At 52.8% G+C, this 23,479-nt stretch overlaps 1 protein-coding gene across 4 annotated transcripts in view; it reads right to left on the reverse strand.

The window, feature by feature from the left end:
• The window catches only part of GABRA5 (gamma-aminobutyric acid type A receptor subunit alpha5), a 53,583-nt gene that overhangs the window by 3,459 nt on the left and 26,645 nt on the right, over positions 1-23,479 (reverse strand). For all 4 annotated transcript variants that reach the window (XM_081124439.1, XM_081124438.1, XM_081124437.1 and 1 more), the window contains 3 exons: positions 16,839-16,921; positions 4,318-4,461; positions 1,286-1,438 (listed from right to left, as the gene is read on the reverse strand). In XM_081124439.1, coding sequence (XP_080980565.1) covers positions 1,286-1,438; positions 4,318-4,461; positions 16,839-16,921 — 380 coding nt within the window. The remainder of the gene's footprint in view (positions 1-1,285; positions 1,439-4,317; positions 4,462-16,838; positions 16,922-23,479) is intronic.

A 23,479-nucleotide genomic window follows, 5' to 3' on the forward strand; every position in this document is an offset into this window, starting at 1 on the left:
CGGCCCCCGGGGCTGTGCGATCACTCACCTCTGTGGCTTAAACCCGGCACACGGCACCCCTGGGAAACCAACACAGCGCTGTGGGTGGAAGGGGGCCACAGCCAGCCCTGACAGCTCGGCCCGCGCCGTGGCCTTGCGAACCCAGGGACACAAAGCGGCCACGTAGGGTGGCCTGCAGTTGAGACGTCCTAACTGAAAGCGAGTCGCAGCGGGCAGTCACGGCCTAGGCTGGCATCGTCCCTGACAAAGGTCAGCCTTTCCCTGCACTGAGCCTGTCTGCTGTCCTCCGGCACCGAGGATCACACGCCTCTGGAACGTCAGAGTGACCTTCTCCAGACCCCTCAGGACACAGCCTCCCTGCAGAACAGAGGCCACAGGGCCCCTCGCTGTTACGTGGTCCCCGCACATCTCCGTGGGCCGTGAAGGCGACCGTTAGCTATCCTGCGCCCACCCGTGTCAAGGAAACGCGCGTCTATCATTTTACCTTTTACCCAAACTCAGAGGTTTCTCCACTGGGCTTTCTCCCGCCTCCCTAATCGATCACCAGTGGATTTCATGTAACTCCCTTCTGTCTCCCCTTTGATTCTAAGGTGTAAATTAGCTGCAAAACTGCCATTTTCCGGAGCATTTTCCCAATCCGTTGAGATTTCACTTCCTGGCAACTGCTGTCAGTTTGGCTCAAATAAACTCCTAAAAATTCTTACAGGTCAGCCCGGCCGGGCGCGGCTCAGCGGTTGAGCGTCGACCTAGGATCCAGGCTATCGGGGTTCGATTCCCGGTCAGGGCACAGGCCCGGGTTGCGGGCTCGATCAATGACTCTCTCACCATTGATGTTTCTCTCTCTCTCCCCCTCTCCTTTCCTCTCTGTGAAATCAATAAAAATAAAAAATAAATAAAAAATAAATAAAATTCTTACAGGTCTGATGTTTCTAATGTTGACATATCACATGTGACATGCCGACTGCCACTTTTCAAAGGGAACTGCCCGATAACACACGAGGCAGGGCTTTGCAGGGCCCGCGAAAGCACCGTCGCGAGATCTCGCGTAAGACAGATGGCTGGCAATTTCAAACCTAATAAAATAAAATAAAATGCTACCAGTGAGAGGCTTTTCAAAGGGAAACAATGATAAACTCGGGCTCAGAGAGCAATCTACACCCCGACCCTGACGATGAATCTCACCTAATCGGGCCTTTGTGTCCACAGAACGGAACGGACACCGTCGCTGGGGGTGGTCAGAACCGGCCACAGGGCGCCAGCCCAGGCCCGGCTGGGGGACACTCACCGAACACTGTCCTGGCGGGGACGGACTCCCGGTTCAGCCAAAAGGAGACCTGCGACAGGATCACGGTCATGATGCAGGGCAGGTAGGTCTGGATGACAAAGTAGCCGATCTTCCTCTTCAGGTGGAAATGAGCCGTCATGATGGTGTACTCACCTGCAGGGGCCAAAGCCACGCGTCAGCCCCCCGAGGTCCCGCGGCGTCCCCCAGGTGTGTCCTGCGCCCCCGGACCTGACCTCTCTGCACCTCCCATCTGACCAGCACTTATTTGTATGGTTCGGGCAAAGCAGAGGATGGCAAATGCATGAATTTCTTATTTCGTTTATTTTTTTTAAAGAATCGTTTATTGATTTTGAGAGGAAGAGGCCCGGCCGGGCGAGGCTCAGCGGGTGAGCATTGACCTAGGATCCAGGCGATCGGGGTTCGATTCCCGGTCAGGGCACAGGCCCGGGTTGTGGGCTCGATCAATGACTCTCATCATTGATGTTTCTGTCTCTCTCTAATAAAGATAGAGAGGAAGGGAGAGAGAGAAATAGGGATGTGAGAGCACAACACGGGCTGGCAGCCTCCTGCACGCCCCACACCGAGGATGGAGCCCGCAACCCGAGCATGTGCCCTGACGGGGAATCAAACCGGCAACCTTTCGGTGCACCGGACGACGCCCAGCCCACGGAGCCACACCGGCCTGGGCCACACGGGTTTCTTAACGGTCACGGAATAAGCCTCGACCCCCAGCCTCTGAAGAGCCTGTGCTGGCAGATGCGTTTCCCAAGGGAAATCGGATTTCTGCGCCCTCCTAATCCCCGGTCACAGTCTGTGCCCCTCCACCCACCCCCTCCCTGCTGCTGCTGCCGTCGGGATTCGGGATTTAGCCTCTGCAGACAGAACTGGGGACGTCACAGGGCCCTGCGGTGGCCGCAGGGGATTCGCCCCGTTTCCCAGCCAGGGCGGCTCCAAGGAGCTGGGGGTGACCACCCCCCACAGGCTCCGTGCTCCTCCTGGGGTGGCGGCAGCTTCCGGAGGCCAGGGCCCGGGGGCTCGTCTCGCCCCGCCTGCCGGGGAGCTCGGGTGCTTCCTCGGAGATGCCCCGGTGCCTCCTCTGGATCTGCCTGGCCGTGTGGGAGGCCCGCGGGGACCTCCCGCTCATGGCTGAGAACGACGCCGCGCTGACGGTGAACTGGTAAGGGGCCTGGCTGCGGGCGGGTGTGGGACGGGCTCTTAGGCTCGGTGCCCTCTCCCTGGCCGCCTGCACTGGCACCTCCCGGGGCGAGGGGCAGGCCGCTTGGAGAAGTGGAAGCAGAGCCCAGACGGAGCTGATCTGAGGACAAGAGGTCTCTGGCTGAATTTTAAGGAGTAGCCAGTGTGGCTGGGGGAAGGGGGTCCACTCCTCTAAAGCCGACCCCGTGAGGCACCATCTATTGAGGGTGGTCTGCTGCTGAGGGCAGAGTCGGGCTCTGGGGACTGATAAATAACAGCTCCCACGCCTGTGGCTGGAACCGAAGGCCGGAGCTCAGCAGGGCCAGCGGAGGGTGTCCCTACCTGCCTCTGTCACAGCCCTAAGGCCACAGGGGGAAGATCTGCCCCTTAGACAAAAAGGAGACAGGAGTTCTCAGCGGTGCCTGGGACAGGCCGGACACACTCCGCGCCCCCCACCCCAGCCCCGGGCAGGTGAGGGCAGGTGAGGGGCCAGCGGGCTGGTCTGTCCCTCACAGCAGGAGAAACAGGCACAAAGGGCTGAGATATGTGCAGAAGCCGGGACTGGACCTCGGGCATGACCGTGGTCCCCTCTCCCGAGAGCGAGGGGCTGCCTCTCTGTTTCTCTGCAGGAGGGTCTGAGATGACGTCCCCGCTGTACTTTCGTCTTCGGTGCTGGTCCTTTTACTTTATTTTGGACCTAACCCAGCAACATCAGATAACGTCGCAGGGAAAGTGCCGCCTCTTTAGAACGCAGGCAGGGGCGGGAACCTCGCTCGCACAGTCGCGCAGGACTGTCTGAAACAACCCCATTGCCGTCCGTCACCCTCACGGCTGTTTCCTCCGAATTCCTGCCAGGCCACCTTTCCCTGTCCCCATAAAACTGGGCCTGTTTCCTCTTCTTTGGCACCTAACATGGTAACCGCATGCCACCCCCCCACCTGCCAGGCCCTCACCTGTCCCCGGGACGCCCAGCATTGGTGGGCAGGGCTAAAAGTCCATGTCCCTTCTGCAGCCCCCTGGCGTTGGCGGTGCGGAGAAAGCGGGGTGCTGACCAGGGGCTCCCCTGAGGGTGTCCTCCGGGGATCAGAACTCACGCTGCCATCAGAGCTCACTCCATCCTGTTACTCTTTTCTCCTTGGCTGTCTGGAGGCTCTCTGGAGCCCGGCCCTGCTCACAGCCACGCTTTATGACCCCGACCACCCTGGCCGGGTGCGGCCAGGAGGTATCTAGAGACCCACCCTGCAGCCTGAGGAAGGGGAAGGCATTTTGTGCCTTTGGGCACCTGTTCATTTTGCGTCGGGCGAAACGTCAGGGAAACGGCACCTGTTTGGCCCATGCATGTGGAGTGGGAGCCCCTGCTCTTTGCAGGGCCTCGGCGATTTCTGTGCCGCGTGGCTGTGCTTTCCAAAACTCAAGCCCGGGGGCACCTCTGAAATGCGCAGAGCAGGAGGTAGGGGAGCAGGCGAATGGGGGTATTTGCAGGACGTCGGCTACCCTGCTTGCCGAGACCGTCGCTTGTGTGTCAGTGCTGTGGCGGGGGGGGGGGGGGCGGTGTTATATAAGCTGGTCCACGTGGCCTCGGTCAGCGCCTGTGGTCACGGGGAGTCTGCTCACATGGGGGCCAACGCACCGCCGATTAACGCCTGGCTTGTTCCTTAACGCCACCAGCAGCCACGGCTGGCGTCTCCAGTGCAGCCGCAGGGAGGGGCTGGCTCGGGGGCTGCTTGCAGCCAGCACAGCCCAGCAGCTGCGGCTACACGGCCAAGGAGAGTGCAGGCGGCCCCGCTGCTGGGCCCGAGCGCCCCAGGGTGCAGCGCCCGGCATGCACCAGGTCTCACCCGTGCTGGTGGTGATGTTCTCCGTGCCCACCGTCTGCCCCATCAGGTGGTACTGGTTCAGCCTGGAGCCGTCTTCCGCCACCACCACCGACTTGGTGGTGTCGTTGGTCCAAACGTAGACAACCTCGGAGTTGGGGTACGCGTCTGTGTGGGGGGAAGGAAAGCGGCATAAACAGGGTGTCACGCGAAACCTGGCGCAGCCGAGGAGCAAGAGAGACGTTAGAAAAGTCCAAGTTCAGCGATGAACAGTGTGCAGGGCGGTCAGACCCGGGCGGAGGCCCCCGCAGGACCTGAGCCATCCAGGCCCTTCCGCTTCTAAAAGTCCGAGGGCTCAGCCCGGCCGGCGGGGCTCAGCGGCTGAGCGTCGACCTGGGATCCAGGCGATCGGGGTTCGATTCCCGGTCAGGGCACAGGCCCGGGTTGCAGGCTAGGCAGCTGGTCAATGACTCGTCATTGATGTTTCTCTCTCTCTCTCGCTCCCTCTCCTTTCCTCTCTCTGAAATCAATAAAAAATATATAAAAGTCCGAGGGCTCAGAGACCGGAGGCCAGGATGTGTCTTCTCTTTGGGGGACACTACAGCAGGTGCCCCGAGACCGCAGTGCCTGGGGGTCCCCCAGCTCTTTTAGTTGATCCTTACCTAAGGGTATTTTTCCCATTGATTTTTAGAGAGGGGGAGGGAGGGAGGGTGAGAGAGAGAGACATCAATGTGAGGGAGACACATGGAGCGGCCGCCTCCTACACGCACCCCAGCGCGGGCCAGGGATCAAACCTGCAACCCAGGTACGTGCCCTTGGCCGGAAATCGAACCCCAGACCCTTCAGTGCTCAGGCCGATGCTCTAATCTCTGAGCCCCACAGGCCGGGGCTCCCCCAGCTCTTTGGCTCTGGATAAGTCACTTACGCCCTGTGCCTCAGTTTCCCCACCTGTCGAATGGGGTGGGAACAGCCCCTACTCCTCGAGCCCTTGGAGCGACTCCTACTGCGTCAGCTTCCGCAGGGGTCCCACTCTGCAGCAGCCACGGGGCCCGCGGCCCCTGTGCCCGGGGGGCAGGGTGGCGTGGTAGGCGGGGCTTTCGCCCCTGGTGTCACACCCGTGAATTTCGGTTGCACGGCAACAAGGCACCGTGCGGAAGGAATTAAGGCTGCGGGCCTTCACATTGGGAGATTATCTCGGATTGAGGCCTGAAAAACAGAGCTTGCTCCAGTGGGAGCCACACAGGCCCAGCTCAGAGAAACACGAGGCTTGAAAAAAGGGCTCGGCCACCTTTCCTGGCTCTGCAGGTGGAGAAAGGGGCCACAGGCCAAGAAGCGCAGGTAGCCCCCAGCGCAGGTGAAAATGACCCCCAGGCGACTGCGAGCCGGGAAACGGGAACCTCAGCCCTGTGGCCGTGCGCAGCCCAATCCTGCCAGCAACGGGGGTGACCCTGGAAGAGGGTCTGCCCCCAGGGCCTCCAGAGAGACACGGCCCTGCTGGCACCTAACCTTGGCCTGTGAGACCCGGAGAAGGGAAACCAGGCACCTACTGCATATCCTTCCATAGAACTGTCAGGTAGTAAATGTGTGTGTTTTGATTTATTGATCTGAGAGCTAGAGGAAGGGAGAGAGAAACATCGATATGAGAGAGGAACACTGATTTCTTGCCTCCTGTATGTGCCCCAACAGGGATTCGAACTGGCCACCTTTTTGGTGCAAGGACGACCCTCCAACCAACTGAGCCACCCAGCCAGGGCCACCCTCATTCTTGCTTTATGTGCAAAAGCGTATTCATAAGAGTAAAAATAAGAAAACAACTATGTAGGGAGCAAACGCGGAGATTCTCCCCAGCTGCGGGCCTGAGGCATGGACGGCTGCTGAGCTGGATTCGCAGGGAGACGTCCCATTAACACCCCCCCATCCCAGTGCCCAGTCTGGGGGAGCTGTGAGCCTGGCCCTGGCCGGGGAAGCAAGAGGCACTACAAGCCTTGGGAGACATGAGCTGGTTGGGAATGTGCGTCCTGAGGCTCAGCAGGAGCTCAAGCCTCAGGGCAATAGGCCAGCTGTGAGAGTGAGGAACGTCCGGGAACGCAGGCCTGTGTCTGAGCTCAGAGCCCTGAAAACAGCGCCCCCCACCCCAACCTCCCGGCCCAGGGAGCTGAGTCTGCTGAGGACAAAGGGAGAGGGGATGAAGCGCAGGGGAGACGCCGGACGTGGGGACACACGGGGCGTTCTGGAGAGCAGCAGAGGCCTGGGGGCGCGGGGCCTCCTTTGGTGCCTGAGGACACAGGTGAGAGTCATGGGGTGCTGGAGGCACAGAGGTGGTTGTGGGGGCTGAGACAGGCCTGCGAGGGTGTCACCCCATCCGTCCGCTCTCCTGACTGCAGGGCTGGGCGTCACTTTCCACGGGGACCCAGGCTCTGTGGCTCAGCGGCGAGGTGACCGGGAGCGGGGGTCACTGAGGGGCGAGCGGAAGGCTGGCTCTGCCCCCCGCAGGCTCGAGTCCTCCACGCCTCTCTCTGCATTGTGAGCGGGGGTGCTGGTGAGTAATAAAACTTACCTCCCAAGAGGGGCCCGAGCGTAATCATTAACTGTCACTGGATCAAAGTTTCCCGAAACCAGTGACGACGCGCCCGGGGAATTCACACCATCACGCTCCGCACGCGTGATGACCTATTAACACGGGTGGTGTTAACAGCACTAATGACCAGGGCCGGCGTGGCCTCGGGGGGCGCTCAGCACGGCCGAGTCCCGCCCGTCAAATCGCGGCTGGGAGCAGACGCCCGCTCGTGTGCGCTTCGGCTCTGGAGCCCGGCGGCAGTAAATTCCTCTCCGTGTCAGGGGCGCAGAATCAATCTCGGAGCCAGAGACAACAGTAAACGAGGCAATCAGGGTGCCCGCTCCCCTTTATCATGACTGAAAGCTCAGGGCCGTAATCCTGGCCTCCCGGGGGCCATCCATCAGCCGGGCCAGGCGGGAAGCGACACAGTGTTTTGTGCTTTGGCTCAGGAGGGCCGGGGGATTTATCGCCGCCTTCCCAGAGCCGCCGTCCCCGGGCTGACACTTCCCGTCCGCCCTCAGCCGGCGACACAACCCTAGACCACGGCCGGCCGGCCGGCCGGCGCTCAGCCCGACTCGCGGGGCCTCTCAGGAGCAGTGAGTCCGCCTGACTGTGAGGGAAACACGGTGCCCGTCTTCGACCCTCACCAACCCCCTTACGCTCTGAGCCTCCGTTTGAAACCATCTGTAGATTGGGGGGAATGACCCCCGTCTCCTAAGGGGGCTATGCGGGCAGAGGGTGCCCACCAATGCCAAGCACCGACCATACGCCTGACACACAGTAGGTGCTCGATAAGTAGTAACTACAAGAAACGTAACCGGCCCTGGCCGGTGTGGCCCAGTGGTTACAGCATCCGCCTGTGTGCTGAAGGGTCTCGGAGTCGATTCCGGGTCAAGGGCACGTACCTGGGTTGCAGGTTCGATCTCCAGCCCCGGTCAGGGCCCATGCGGGAGGCGACCAACCCATGCGTCTCTCTCACCTCAATCTCTCTCTCTCCCTCCCTCCCTCCCTCCCTTCCACTCTCTCTACAAATCATCGGAAAAAATATCCTGGGGGGAAGATTAACCAAAAAAAAAAAAAGAGGAAACATGGGAAGGGACTTGCTTAGTGTCACAGGAAAAGACCTTGTCACCCGAGTTCATGTTCCAGCTGGTGGTCACAAGCCAGCCCAGCGTGAGGACCACTGTTCAGCCGCGTCCGACAGGCCGGGGGACACCCGGGACTGCGACGGCCACCCGGGAAATGCGTTTCGCTTGGTGCGTTCCTGGCCTGTGAGGCTAGAATCAGTGCAGCTTAGGGCGTAACTGCTCCCTGGAATTTTGGTGATCAGAAAACACACAGGATTTGAGTTTCTCTGACACCGTGTCTTCAACCTTCCTCTCTGTCCTGAAACGGGGGGGAGGTGGCGAAAAACTAGAAAACGTGTAATTCCAAAGACACATGCGCCCCTGTGCTCACTGCAGCGTTATCCACAGGGGCCGAGACATGGAGACAAGCGAAGTGCCCTGCGGTAGGGGCTGGACAGCGAGGCTGGGGGCACGTACACAGGGCAATGCCACTCAGCCACGAGGAAGGGTGAAGTGCCGCCATTCATAACTCGGGCGGACCGTGAGAGCACTGCGCTAAGTGCAATAGCTGAGAACCACAGGATATCCCTCATACGTGGGGTATGAACCTGAAACTTGCGGATACAAGCAGCGGTGTGGTGGGTGCCAGAGGGAAGGGGGTGGGCGGAGAAGGGGGTCTTAACATACGGTGACGGGAGACTTTGGGTGGCGGGAACCCCATGCAATATGCAGAGCCTGTGACATAGAAAGCCACGCCCGAAACCTGTATGGTCCTATTAACTAACGTCCAGTGTCACCCCAATAAATTTAACAATAAAATAACCAGGGGTGGGGATGTGTGGGACCTTCTGCAGGCCCCTCAACCTCCCTGAGCCTCAGTCTCCGATCCTGAAAAAAAGTTAACACCTGACACAGCAACAGCGTCATTGGGACTAGAGACCTTGTGAGATGCCAACGTGTGTCGGTGCATTATCTCAAATGGCCTATTGGACGCCCAGGATCCCGGCTTTCCAAAGAGCAGCAGGTAAAATCGGATCCGTGGGCTGTGCCTTTCTCCTCCCCCCGAAATAACTGCGCAGCAAGTGCCGCCCCCTGCGGGTGGAAATGAACAGGGGACGTTCCTGCCCTGTCGCCAAGGAAGCGACAGGAGAAAGCCTATCAGCACCCACCTCGATCCACGAGGTCAGGTAGGGCCCGGCCCTGACCGGGGTGACAGAGACTCCAAGAGACCCTGCTCGCTGGGTCTAGGGACGTTAGTGGGACCAAATCCAAAAAGGACAGAGGACTGTCACCCTCCGGTTGTGGAGAGAAATGAGCAGCGTCCTGACGGCCGGGAGCGTGAGGAGGAGACGCCTCCGTGTCCCTCGAGCCCCGTAAGCTGGTCAGCTTGTTACGTTCACATCGGCAGGTCCTTCCGATGCCTCCAGTCTCCTAACGGAAACTGTTTCCCGAGTCACCTGCTCTTCTGCTGCCACTTTCCATCCCGCACGAGCACCCGCCACCTCTCAGCTCCCGTCACGTCCGTGCTCCTGGCAAGTCCTAGCTCTTGGTTTCGCTGCCTTAATAGTGAGCTCAGCACATGCTCCCCTTTGCTCCCAAACGTCCCCTGCCCTGCCCACTCGTTCACACTTTTGTGTCTAAGGCCCTCCCTGGTTGGGGTGTAACGCCCTCCCGTCCCTCCCCGAAGGAGGCGCTCAACACCTCCGCTAACCAGCCCTGGCATTTGTCCTAATTTCTGTTATGTCTTCCGGGTTCAGCTCAAAATCTCATCCCCACCGTGAGCTTCCCGTCTGTGAACTCCAAGTGGCCTGTGGCTGCAGGAGGGTGTTTAACCTGATCACCCATTGTGTCCACCATCAGCTCCTTGGGAGCCCAGCACCATTCCTGCTTCTGTGTGGCTCCCTGTGCCCAGCAGAACGCACAGCACGCCCAACGTATCTGCTAAAGAGCAGTCAAGGCCAAGCGATGCATCTAAACTTAGACACAACCCAGGTAAACCTCAGCGTGCTTCTGAGACACCACAGACCAGACCCTGCGTTCTACATCACGCAAGACTGGACCCTGAGTTCTAGATCACACATACAGGACCCTGCACTCTAGATCACATGGACAGGATCCTGTGCTTTAGATCACACGGACCAGACCCCACACTTTAGATCACATAGATTGGGCCCCACATTCTAGGTTGCACAGACTGGCCCCCCCCATTCTAGATCACAAGACCGGTCCCTGTGTTCTAGATCACGCAGCCCAGACCCTGCGTTCTAGATCACACAAAACTGGGCCCCAAGTGCTAGATCACACAGACTGGACCCTGCACTCTAGATCACATGGACAGGATCCTGTGCTTTAGATCACACAGACCGGACCCCACACTTTAGATCACATAGATTGGGCCCCACATTCTAGGTTGCACAGACTGGGCTCCCTGCATTCTAGATCACAAGACTGGTCCCTGTGTTCTAGATGACGCAGACCAGACCCTGCGTTCTAGATCACACCGCCTGGGCCCCGTGTTCTAGATCACACAGCCTGTGCAGCCCCCCGTTCTAGATCACACAGCCTACGGCCCCCCCGCGTTCTAGATCACACAGCCTGGGCCCCCCACGTTCTAGGTCACCCATACTCATGCCAGGCGGTTGCACTGGCCATGCCCAGTGAAGGAGCGGAGGAATCATTCCAATGCACTGACAACTCACTATAGTAAGATCTACCCCAAATTTCTGAACTTCTCTCCATGAGATGTTTACCAAAGAGGCATCCGCGTCTAACTCAGTATTCATTTTCATGAGCCCAGATGTTGTCTCACGACTTGGTCTAGTATTTCATGCATCACTAAACAAAGAAAATGAACAACAAAAAAATTAAGTTCTTTTTTTCTCTTCTAAATAGTCCTGATTTGTCTCCCAAATGTAAGCCGTGCCATTATGTGGAAGGACTTTCCTTGCAGACTAGACACATCTCTCTGTGAACCCGGCGGATTGCAGCGTGGGACTGAGAGCAGAGACGCGATAACAGAAGGCCTGTCAACCGGGCTCCGCATTAGAGAAGCCGGAGCATGTGGCTCATTAGCATAATGACACCTATTTGCATCCCTTTGTCTCCTGACGGCGGAGAACTGTCATTGAATCATTTGAAACTCATTAGACTATCACATTTAGCCTCCGCAGGCTCAGATGCTCACGGTATAAGTAAACTACTTGGCCAGGCAGCTATTTTTAGTAAGGCCAAAAAATGAAAGACAAAAGGAGGAAGAGAAACATTTAATTGAGTAACATTTTTTTTTTCTCTTAAAATTATTATGCCCTGAGCTGAAACCATATGAGTCGAGGAAAGGTGAGGTCAACGGTATACAAACAGGACGGATATTCAAAGAAAATCCTTCTCATTGCTTTGTAGAGTGTAGTAATGATATTAACAGCAAATATAAAAAATCAACATCTAAATAAAACAATCTTCAGATAAAAATAAACTTGGCCTGAGAGTTCAAAGTCTCAGGCGATACCTACGCTCACTGACCTCATTTGGTTTGACTGACTGGGGAAGGGACAAGACCTCCCTGACCTGTGTTTTGGCTTGAATGTGATAAATGATTTAACCCTTTGCGGTCGTTTGTCTCCTCTCAGCCACCAAAGCTTCTTTACCGTTCCGGTCGTATGTCTGCTCTCAGCCACCACAGCCAGGAACCGAACGAATCTTAACTCTATTCATTCACGTATCCGTTCATAAATCTTGTTTATCCTTCATAATCTTGCATGTTATGTATCACTGCCCTTTCAATGGAAATTACTTCCGACCAGTATGACACCCATGTCCAAATTTAATACGGCCGCAAAGGGTTAACTGCAGTCGGCAGGTTGTTGACTAGGAGATAACTTGGTGGGAGGATTAAAGGGTCACATACTTTCCTAAACCCAGAACTGCTTTTGTGCCCTGCACACAGAGGCCATGAAGTCTGCATATCACATCGACTGAACTTATTTAACTAATGATGAAAAAAATAACAATCTCGCTTTCAGTGTTTTGTCTTTGATCAAGAGCACAATCTCTATATACAAAGACGGGCATCGTTCTAAGTTATTCAACTCACTTCTTCTTGGGAACATGAAGAATTCACTTTCCTGCAGGGACATGAACCAGTGATTCCCAAGCGAGAGGCCTTAGGGAGCTTTTGAAGGTTTGTCCGAGCACTGATTAAGACAGCCAGCCCATGGCAGCGAGTAATTTAAATAAATCCTGGTGAGACCTTCTTTTCATTACACCGCTTTCCCCAAATAAACGTGTTTTATCTCTCCATGGCATTTGAAGATCAGAGTTTGAAAAAGAACGGATTATTTCCACCCAACCTAATCTTTTGGCTCAGCACACATATTTACCTCTCCTAATTCCAAAAACCTCTTTGGAATGATAAAAACAATAGAAAACGAAACCCTTGGAGTCACAAGATGCTCCCCCGTCAGCAACGGCAGAGTGGCAGTTATTAGGTAACAACTATGAACCCTGGACACGTTGGAAAAAATAACTCCCTGAAGGGACTGGAGGGAGAACAGATACAGGGAGAGACGGGAGGGAGCTGAGAGAAAAGAATGGCTTTTCACTTAAAAAGCCGTGAGTTGGAGCTGGGAGATGGTTAAAGCTCAGCGAGACCCCCTCAGTCTTACAGGCTTGGAGAACCAAAGCAAAGTGTCCGGACCATGGAAATATCAGAGCTGGAAATGAGTAAAATCCTGGGAAGGGGGAGCCACAGAGAAAAGCCCCACACCTGACGTGCCCGGATGTATGTGGACTCCACCCAGATGTCGAACTCGCCCCTGAATCATGCAGACATGGAGCAGAATCCCACCAGCCCGGCTCAAGTAAAAATCACCCGATGTTTCAGCTCTTGCCTATCACACGAAAGACAGGGTTTTAAGTTTTTCTTCAGTCAAGTTAACTGGGTAAAAAAATAATAACAACACTCTAACTTAACAGAATCCACAGTTTCAGCAACGTAACACTGAAATATTCAGGAAAGAATTCAAAATTCTCCAACGGAAAAGACAAAGGAAAAAAAGGTTTGATAGTCAACGGAAAATATAATCAATACAAAATGACCCCAAGAGGACTCAGATCCTGCATTTAGCACATGAGGATTTGAGAACAGCTATTATGCCCATGCTTACGGGTACAGAATGTAATGTTTTGTAATAAAAAATTACTCTAAAGAAGTAAGCCCGGCCAGTGTAGCTCTATTCCCAGTCGGGGCACATGCCTGGGTTTTGGGCTTGATCCCCAGTGGGGGGCGTGCAGGAGGCAGCCGATCAATGACTCTCTCATCATTGATGTTTCTGTGTCTCTCTCTCTCCCTTTCTCTCTCTGAAATCAATAAAAATATATTCAAAACAAAACAAAACAAAAAAACTAAGAGTAAATCTTAGCTGGGACATTGAAACTAAAAGGACCAAGTACAAATTCTAAAACTGGCCATTCAGAGAGCCTTGGCAGAAACACCCCACAGAGCAATTGGGGTGACACTGCCCCCCAGTGGACCTGGAGGGAAGGAATAGAACCAAAGAGGATTATTCTGGAGCCTTAAGATCTCATGGAATTCACCTTGCTATGTTTGAGAGTTGCTTGGGACTCATTACCCGTTTCTTCCTTCTGATTTCTCTTTAAAAATAGGAATGTCTACCCAGTGTCTGTTCCTCCATTGTATTTTAGAGGCACAGGACTTGTTTGGTTTCTCAAGTTCACACCTGGAGAGGAATTTTCCCCAGGATGCATTGGGTCTCACCCATATCTGCTTTAGGTGATATTTAGGTGGGACTTGGGACTTGATGCTGGAATAAGTTAAGGCTTTTGGTGCTTTTGGGATGGAATGAATGTACTCTGCAGGCAGGAAGGACAGTAACTGGGGGGGGGCAGTGGCAGAATGATATGGACCGAATTGTGCCCCCCAAAATTCATATGCTGGAACCCTATCCCCAATATTACTGTATTTGGAGATAGGGCCTTTGTAATTAAAGATAAATCAAGTCATCAGGGTGGGACCCTAATCCAATAGTATTAGTGCCCTTAGAAGAATAGGAAGAGAGACAAATATCTCCCTACAAACACATGCAATGAGAAAAGGCCTTGTGAGCACACAGCAGGAAGGCAGCTGAGAGCAGGAAAGACAGCCATCACTACAACTGAACCTCCTGGCCACTTGATCTTGGACCTCCCAGCTTCCAGATCTCTGAGAAAAGAAATCTTGGTCGTTTAAGCCACCCAGACTATGACATTTTGTCAGGGTAGCCTGAGCAGTCCAACATACATTCTAAAACTTCTGTTTGGTTTTTCTTTATCTTTTCTCTTTCTTTGCTGAGGTTTTTCTGCCTTTCCATTTGTTTCTAGCACAGCTGTGAGGGTGACACTGCCCTTTGAAACCCAAGTGGAGGTAGTGTGGCTCCCCAACCCTGTCGTGGTAACAGCAGGTCGGATGATCTCTGAGTTGCCTTTGGAGCCATATGAAGTCACTGTCCAGCCACACCTTGGTGTTCTCCCCAGAACAAGCTTCCGCATTTTTCAAAATATGAATAGACTGAGAGTTTTCCAACTTTTTGCATTCTGGTCCTTTTGTTGAACAATTCCTTCTTTAATTCATCTCTCGCTCCTCACATTTTACTGTCAACAGTCAGGAGGAACCAAGCGTGCCATCATCACTTTGCTTAGAAATATCCTCAGCTAAACACTCAGTTTCAAAGTTCGCAAGTTCTACCTTCCACAAAACACTAGGACACAATTCAGCCAAGTGCTTTGCCAGTTTATAACAAGGATCCTTTTCCTCCAGTTTCCAAGAACCTATCTGTCATTTCTGCCTGAGACCTCACCGGAAGACCATAAACGTCCATAGTTCTACCAGTTCTGCTCGTGGCTATTTCTGTATTTTCTAAGGATACGGAGGTTTTCTCTCCAGGCTCCTCCTTTATTTCTCAGCCCTCTGAGCAATCTTGGCTTCTTCTAGCACCTACCACAGACCTCACCAGCTTCTCTTTCACATTTACCCAGTTCTGAAGCCAATTCTACATTTTTAGGTATTTGTTACAAGCAGTACCCCACTTCTCAAAATTAAAATATACATATTCGTGCAAAACTGAAGGCTGAGGAAGGGCTGATGGTGTAGTTCCAGTCTGAGAGCTGGCAGACTGGAGACCCAACAAGAGCTGATGCTTCCAAAGGCAGGAAAGACCCATGTACGTGATCATGGCAGCCAGGCAGAAGTTCCTTTTCACTCAGCCCTTTTGTCCTATTCAAGACTTCAACTGATTGGGTGAGGCCCACCCACAGCAGGGAGGGAAATCTGCTTTATTCAATCTACTGATTTAAATTATATCCCTATCTAAAAATATCCTCACAAACACCTCCAGAATCATGTTTGACCAAATATCCAGTCATGCCCTGACCCAGCAAGTTGACACATAAAATTAACCTTCACAGAACTTAAAAATATAATAATCATATTAAAAAGTTCAATGAACGAGCTCATCAGCATAATCTGAAAAACAGAGACAAAATGAAAAGAGCCTTAGTACTGACGGAAATAGAACAAAATATCTAATATTCACGTTGTTAAAGTCAGGAAAGGAGATGAGAAAAAAGATGTGGCAGGAAAAGTATTCAAAAGATAGCTGATCATACTTCTTAAATTTGGCAAAAATATATAGAATCAAGAGTCTGAGCAAATCCAATTATTGAAAGCCACTGGAGAAAAATGACACCTTACCTACAAGGGAAAAAATTATTTGAATGACAGCAGACTTTTTGTCAGAAAATATGGAGGCAAGAATAAAGTGGCACATTTTTCAAGTGTCAAAAGAACTGTCAGAACATAATCTTATATCCAGCAAAAATATTCATCACGTATTAAGAAAAAATGGTGTAAAAGATATTCCAGGCAAATATTAATAAATATATCCCAGCACTTTAATTGCTGGCATGGCAATATGAATGTTAGACAAAGTGTTCATTCCATAAGCAATGAATGGGTGAAACAGAAGTCATTTATGGTGATGAGACGTGCATTCGGTCACCCAGCTATTAACACAATGAACTTTTACAGGGGTGATGATGATGAAGGACACTTCTTGAGCACTTTAATTGGTGTTACTCTGCCAGTCTGAAACATTACCTCACAACCAATTTACAACTGAGAAAAGAAGCTTGAAGGAGCTACTTGGCCACAGTTACTGAGCAAAGGAGCAGAACAGCGAGGACTCAGGCCCAGGGTATCGGCTGCTCGGTGTCAAAGAAAGGCAACTTCACCTGGGCATGGGCACCAATGGATAGTGTAAAGAAAGAAGAGCACAGTCCATCGGCACCAGCCCTGCCTCCCCACGTCTGAGCAGTGAGGCCAATGTCTCCACAGCGCTCTCCGGAAGGACTGGGATGCAGGAATTTCTAGTAGAATCAGAGACGTATGCCTCTAATGAATTTGTTATCTCCTGAAGCAACATGTTTCCTATACGTGCACACGGTAAGGGGTGATCAGACACGACAGACAGTGTTGTTCTTACGGAACATTCTAGAAGAAGCGAGTTGACAGCAGTGACTACAGTGCAATCCAAAAGGTACTGACTGGCTACCAGAAATTGGGTGTTGAAGGGGGGTCCCTGCAGGAGGTGACCTGAAATCTGAGAAGCGAAAACGAGAAAGAGCTGCTAGGTGAACCCAGGAGCTTGCTCTAGGTGGTAAGTGCCGCCACTCACATCCCTCTCAAGGGCAGAGACAAGAAGGACAGTCCACAAGGACAAAGGAGTGTGGACCCCACAGCACGCCCCATCTTCTGGAGCAGACTGCAGCTTCTAGTGGGCTCATTCCCACAGACCACCCAAATTCTCCTGAATGCCTGCAGCCACACCCCAAAAGGATACCCACGGCTCTGACTCATGAAAATAACTTACAGCTGCCAAACTTCAGGGGGCAGGCGTGGGCGTCCATCGGGAAGTCCTCAAGCTGCATCGGACACTCCGCAGAGATGGTCAAGCTGAAAAGAAGAGACGAAGGCTTTCAGTGACTCCGCAGCTCTGCTGTTTATTAAGCAACTACTACGCTCCAGAGAGCCATAGTAAGAATTTCACCCGTTATTTTAATTTTAATGGCTCTTTTATTGTCTAAACTGTCCCATCAAATTACAGAGGTTTGCACTGTAGATGAATATCCAGTAGAAACAAGTCTCGCCCTGGCTGGGGTGGCTCAGTGGGTTGAGTGTTGTTCCATGCACCGAAGGGTCTCCGGTTTGATTCCCAGTCAGGGCACATGCCCAGGCTATGGGCTGGATCCCCGGTTGGGGCATACAGGAGGTGACCGATCGATGTTTCTCCCTCACATCACTGTCTCTCTCTCTCCCTCTCCTTTCCTCGCTCTCTAAAATAAAAATAAAAAGAAATAGGCTTTATTCCAATCCCCTCGGCTTCTGCGACTTGGTGTGCGTGCCTGTTCATACATTACCACTGTAGAGCCATTTGAGATGCCTCTAAAAATAATTTATTCTTTGTTTCCATTCCTTAACCAGATTGATCTAAAAAAACTTCCCCAACAAGGCCGAATATACGTATTTTCTAAAACAGTTGATAAGCTCAGAAACTGTAAACACGGAATAAATGCGCAGACTGGGTTTGGAACCAGAAGCTGAGTCATTTCTGGGTACTGGGCCGGTGTCGACACACTGTGAAGCCGGCGAAATTGTGTTATGACAGCGATCTTTCGATGCAATCTAATTATTGTTTTTAATCCAAGTCTGGCCTTCTAACCACCACCACCCCCACCCCCGCCACCACCCCCAGCGACTATAGCAGCGATCCGTGGTCCTAATAGCTGCCGTGTCTACTCCGGACACGGTGTGGAGCACTGTCCCGGCATTAAGAGGCCTAATCAGAACAGACGTGACATCTGTCGCTGCGAACACATCAGCTGACGAGGTGAGAAAGTGATGCACAGGGATTCAGGGGTCGGGGCAAGAATGCAGAATTATTATCCAGTCCTGGAGCCGCGGCTGGCACCCAGGCGGCCCTGTGCAGGGGCTCCCTGACGGCAGGGGCTTTTCATTCTCTACAGACGTTTTGCTTTTAATGTTTTTATTGATTTGAGAGAGAGAGAGGAAGGGAGAGGGGGGGAGACGCATCAATTTCCTCTTTCTCTAAAGTCAATCAATAAAATTAAATTGAAAACGACAAAGAATGTAGACCAAGGAGTCTGCTTTTACTAGCAGCAGGAGGGGGAGGGTCGGAGAGGGCTGGGCAGAGTGTCGCTGGATCTGTAAAGAAGAATCACTGTAGGAACAAATAATTAAAACAATAGTAATAAAGAGCCAATAATTCCAGTAAACCATAAAAAGCGGTAATTCTATAATTACCATCTCCATAAATGCTGTCGTCGGAGCTTCCCAGATTGATTCCCCGTTTTAATAGACCCTCTAAGAATAATTCCAAACATTGAAAAATATCCGTCACCTATACAGGTCTCTCGCTGGTCAGAAAATCTCCCAAGAGCCCGTGTTTCAGCCTCAGAGAACAGCACTGATAGTGCGCTTCCTTTAAAAGCATTTCAAAACTGGCCTCTGCTTTGATCACACTCACAAATATCTCTAGACAAGAGGGAGCCTCCATTCACCGGGTCCTTGAGATGGAGAGGCCTTGATGTGAAGCCGCCCCTGCCACTCGGAATTGAGCTCGAAGCTCTGCACCAGCAGCTCAAAGGAGCTGCCAGGCCGCCCCCAGGAGCCCGCTTTGCAGACAGAGACAGTGACACCGAAGACAGTAAGGAACCTGCCTCAGGAAAAACTTCATGAATTACTGGTGGATCCAAGAATTCAGCTTTTCTTCCAAAGTGGGATTTTTGTTTTACTTCGAATTTCTGTTAAGAGATTCAAGCATTAACTTATTGTAATACAGGGTCTCAATTTTTAACATCTTAACTTTAGGTTCAAGGAAAGGGGCTTCTTTTGTTCCTTTGTTTAAGTATTTCCTTCAGCTTGGATCTGCATCGCCCTCTCTGCCCTACAGACCAGGGGAGCACTTTGAGATGGTCCACACAGCCGAATTCAGGACTAGCTCTGCCATTAACTGTGTGGCCTTTGTCAAACTGCCTAACCTCTCTGGTCCAGTCTCCCCAATGGAAAAAGAGACATCATAGCAGCTGCTCTGCAAAAAAGAGCTGGTAAGTGCGAGAAGGGCGTTTGCCTCCAGGTTTCCCCCAATATGTTCCTCAGATCTGAGGTTTCATTCGCATGAAAATGGCATCAATGCAGGAGAAGGTGGTGCCGGCAGGCAGAACAAGGGCCGTGCAGAGATGTCCACGGCCTAAGGAAGGTGACCTTAAAAGGCAAAGGGGCCGTGCAGACAGGACTAAGTTAAGGCTCCGGGGATGGAGGAGATGATCCTGGGTCAGCCACGTGGGCCCAGTATAATCACAGGGGTCCCCTTGGAGCCAGGCAGGTGGTCTTGTGACCGTGAACCCAGAAATGCAGGGAATTTAGAACAAGTGCAATCCTGCCTACAGCTTCGTTTTAGCCTTGTAAGACCCCTTTTAATTTTTTTAAAAAATATGTCTTTATTGACTTCAGAGAGAGGAAGGGAGAGGGAGAGAGAGAAACATCAATGATGAGAGAGTCGTAATTGATCGGCTGCCTCCTGCAGGCCCCCAACTGGGGATCGAGCCTGCACCCCGGGCCTGTGCCCCGACTGGGAATCAAACCTCGATCTCCTGGACCCTAGGTCGATGCTCCACCGCTGAGCCACACCCGGCTGGGCTTGCTTTAATTTTTTCAAAATATTTTTTAATTGCCTTTTAGAGAAACGGGAAGGGAGAGGGAGAGAGAAACATCAAATCACTGTCCCACTTATTTATGCATCATTGGTTGATTCCTGCATGTGCCCTGATCGGGGATCGAACCCGCAACCTCGGCGTATGGGGACGACATTAAGCAACCGAGCTACCCCGTGAGGGCTTGTAAGACCCTTTTGAGAACTTCTGACCTCCAGATGTGCAAACAATACATTGATTGTATTGTAGCCAATACATCTGCGTGACTTTGTTACAGCATCAGTAGGAAACAGTTACAAATTTTGGTCCCCAGACCGAGGGTGCAACTGTAACAAAGACCTAGAAATGCGGAGGTAACTTTGGAGCGGGGCAGAGGCACAGGCTGGGGGACTTTGAGATTCATCGTAGAAAAGGCCGAGAACGCCTTGAACAGTCTGAATGGAAACATGGGTGTTAATGATTTTGCAGTGGGACCCGGCGGGGGGGCAGGAAGGGGCCTGGGGGGGAAATTGACATTATTTGCTAGAAACGTGGACATCAGAGGCCCTGCCGGAGGGGCTCAGAAGCAACGAGGGACGTGTCACTAGAAACCAGAGCTTGTTGCACAGCCACAGAAAGCTCAGCTGAACTGTCTACGGCCGCGTGGAAAGCAGACCTTGTGAACGACCGTAGTGGCTAAATAACGGCCCCAAAGAGATCGGGTGCTAATCCCTGGGCGCTGTAGACGGCGCCTTCTATGGGAAAAGGGCCTCTGCGGCCGTGATTACGTTAAGGATCTTGAGATGAAAGATCACCCACGTCAGCACTGGCTGCTGTCCCAAGGGTGCTTGTGAGAGATAAAGGGTGTTAAATAGAAGAATGAAGGGGGTGTGGTGGGAACAAAGAGGGTTTTTTTTAAAAGTTCTTACCCAAGGATATGCTCACTGATTTTTAGAAAGAGAGATTTATTGTTCTCCATATCTAGGCATCATTGGTTGAGTCTTGTATGGGCCCTGACCGGGATTCGAACCCACAGCCTTGGTGCATCGGGGCGATGTTCCAACCGAACTGCCCGGCCAGGGCCCAGAGAGTATTTAAATTTCTCCCTGGCTAGCCTGGCCGGGCGTGGCTCAGCGGTTGAGCATTGACCTAGGATCCAGGCGATCGGGGTTTGATTCCTGGTCGGGGCCCATGCCCGGGTTGCGGGCTCGATCCCCAGTCGGGGGCGTGCAGGAGGCAGCCGATCAGTGGCTCTCTCATCACTGATGTTTCTCTCTCTCTCTCCCTCTCCCTTCCTCTCTCTGAAATCAATAAAGACATATTTTTAAAAAAATAAAATAAAAAATAAATAAAAAAATAAATTTCTCCCTGGCTTATGTATTGAGAATGAAGAAGAGAGAGGCGCAGGGAGCAAGCAGGAGCCGAGTGGCCGTGGCCACACGCCGGGGCGGAGATGGGGGGGGACGTGACTGATGGGTGACCTCTGGTCGCTGGGGGCTGGCCGCGTGGTAGAGAAACAGTGAAACCGGGGCAGTTACGCGTCGAGGCTGCCGCTTAACGAAAACCCAGGGAAGCTGGCGCTGGGTGTGAGGAATTCGGGGCCGTGCCTGACCTCGGCGGGTGCGGGCCACGAGGCCTCCTTGCACGCGGAGAGCCCTGGCCACCAAGACTGAAACCTGCGCTCAACTGCGTTTTAAAGCATCTAAGTCGTGAGGCTCTGGGCCGCGGAAACAGACGCATTTGCAGAGGAGAAACCAACCAAGACGGAGGCCCGAAGGCAAACCGCACACGGTCGGCCAGGCTGGGTCTCTGGGGTCCCGGGGACTTTGGAAGGCACCAAATCTCAGTTCACTCATCTACAAAACAGGGAAAATGTATGTCCAGCCCCTCGTGGGAGAGCGCCTGACCCCCCTCCAGGGGTGAAACTCACAGACTTAGCCTCCTCTCCTCCCTCCAGCGAGGAGACAGAAACATCTCTGGTGCGCGGAGGCGACTGGAAATGGGGTTTATACGGGGAAGAAAGACGAGAGCTCTCAGGCAGGGTCCCGCTCCAGCGATCAGAGGCCGAGCGAGAAAGGTGAACGGAGGCGAGAGTGCACTTGGCCAGGAGACAGGAGACGAGCTGACAGCCTTGGCCAACTTGCGTAAACAGGTGACAATGAAAGTGCCGCCGTGCGCAGGGGTGAGGCCCCGCGTCTGTCCGCCGTCCCCTCGGGCGTGAGCACCGGCAGGCTGACCGCCGCTGACCTCCTGCCGACACTCGGTCCGCAGGGCAAGGGCTCAGTAATATTTATGTCTCTGTCAAGCAGGGAACATCTAATTGGATTGCATTTTGTCTGTCTCAGCAACACGGGGCCAGCCCACCGAAAACAAAATCTGAGCTTTCTCTGACCCTGGTGCCCCTCGAGTGCTCCCGTCGCTCCCCGGGGAAGGTGCCACTTCTGCGAGACACAGCTGGGGCTGGATCCCCCACCAGGGCACATGCAAGACACACATCAGGGCACCTACAAGAAATAACCGATGAAGGCGTAGATACGTGGAACAGCAAATCCACGTTTCTCTCTCTCTCTGTCTCAGAAACAGCAACTAACTAGAGACCAGTATCCCTGATGAATATAGAAAATGTCATCTGTGACATTTCCCCTGCACCGCTCCAGTCCCAGTCCGTCAACAAGTCCTGACACTTCTTCCTCCCAAATGACCGTCCGGTTCTGTCCATTCCCTCGGCTCCTCCCTGGGCACTGCGACCAACCGGCAGCCCCCTGCCGCCCGATTCCTCCAGGCCATTGCTGTCCACCAGGCGGCAAAGTCACGGTGCAGGTCCCTGTGCTTGGACGTGGCCTTCACTCCACATCGTCAGGGCCCATCTCCTTAGGGATACCGGCTCTGGACACCCACACCCGCCCTCCCCGGCCCAGGCAAAGCCACCACCTCGCCCCCCTTCCAGCCACAGCTACAAAGGACCTAGAGAGGTCTTTCCTGCCTCGCCTCAGCCTAATGGCCCTTTTATCACTGTCATCTGGGTCCTTTACCTTCTGGGATTTAATGCCAACAGGAAACGACATCTCCTACCTGTGTATTTAATAGCGTCTGTTTATTGACCTCATTAATATTGCTGGAAGCACTGCAGAAAAAGCTCAGATTCTACTGGGAAAAAAATAAGTTTAATAATAAAAATTAGATTAACAATGTTGATTAGTTTCTTGTTGGATGGCCACTGAAATATTTATAGTTTATTTAATTATTCATACTTTTAGAAGGCCTTTTTAAAATAATCACCCCTATTTAAAGATCGTAGGGGGCCCTGGCCGGGTAGCTCCATTGGTTGAGTACCTATCGTCCTGACACGTCAAGGTTGTGGGTTCGATCCCCGGTCAGGCCACATACAAGAAATAACCAATGATGCATAAGTAGGTGGAACAACAAATCCGCGTTTCTCTCTCTGTCTCAGAAACAGCAACAACAAAAACCTACAGACCAATACCCCTGATGAATACAGAAGACTTGTAACGAAATATTAGGAAACAACTCAAGAGCATAGTCAAAGGGTCCTACACCATGACCCAGTGGGATTTCTTCCAGGGATGCTAGGGTAAGTCAGCGTTACAAATAGAAGAAATGTGATCGCCGTAGTAATAAAATAAAAAAGTCAAACTCCCAGGTGGACAGAGCATGTGTGGGTGAGATGACCAACTTCAGCACACCAGGAGGCCGCCCACTTTACGCCAGGTGAAGGGAGAGGACTTTTCAGCAGCCCTGGGACCCTGACTCGGCCCCCTGCTGTCCCGATGGCCTGGAGGGA

Source organism: Miniopterus schreibersii (genome assembly GCF_964146895.1).
Source record: "Miniopterus schreibersii genome assembly, chromosome: 22".
NCBI lineage: Eukaryota > Metazoa > Chordata > Mammalia > Chiroptera > Miniopteridae > Miniopterus > Miniopterus schreibersii.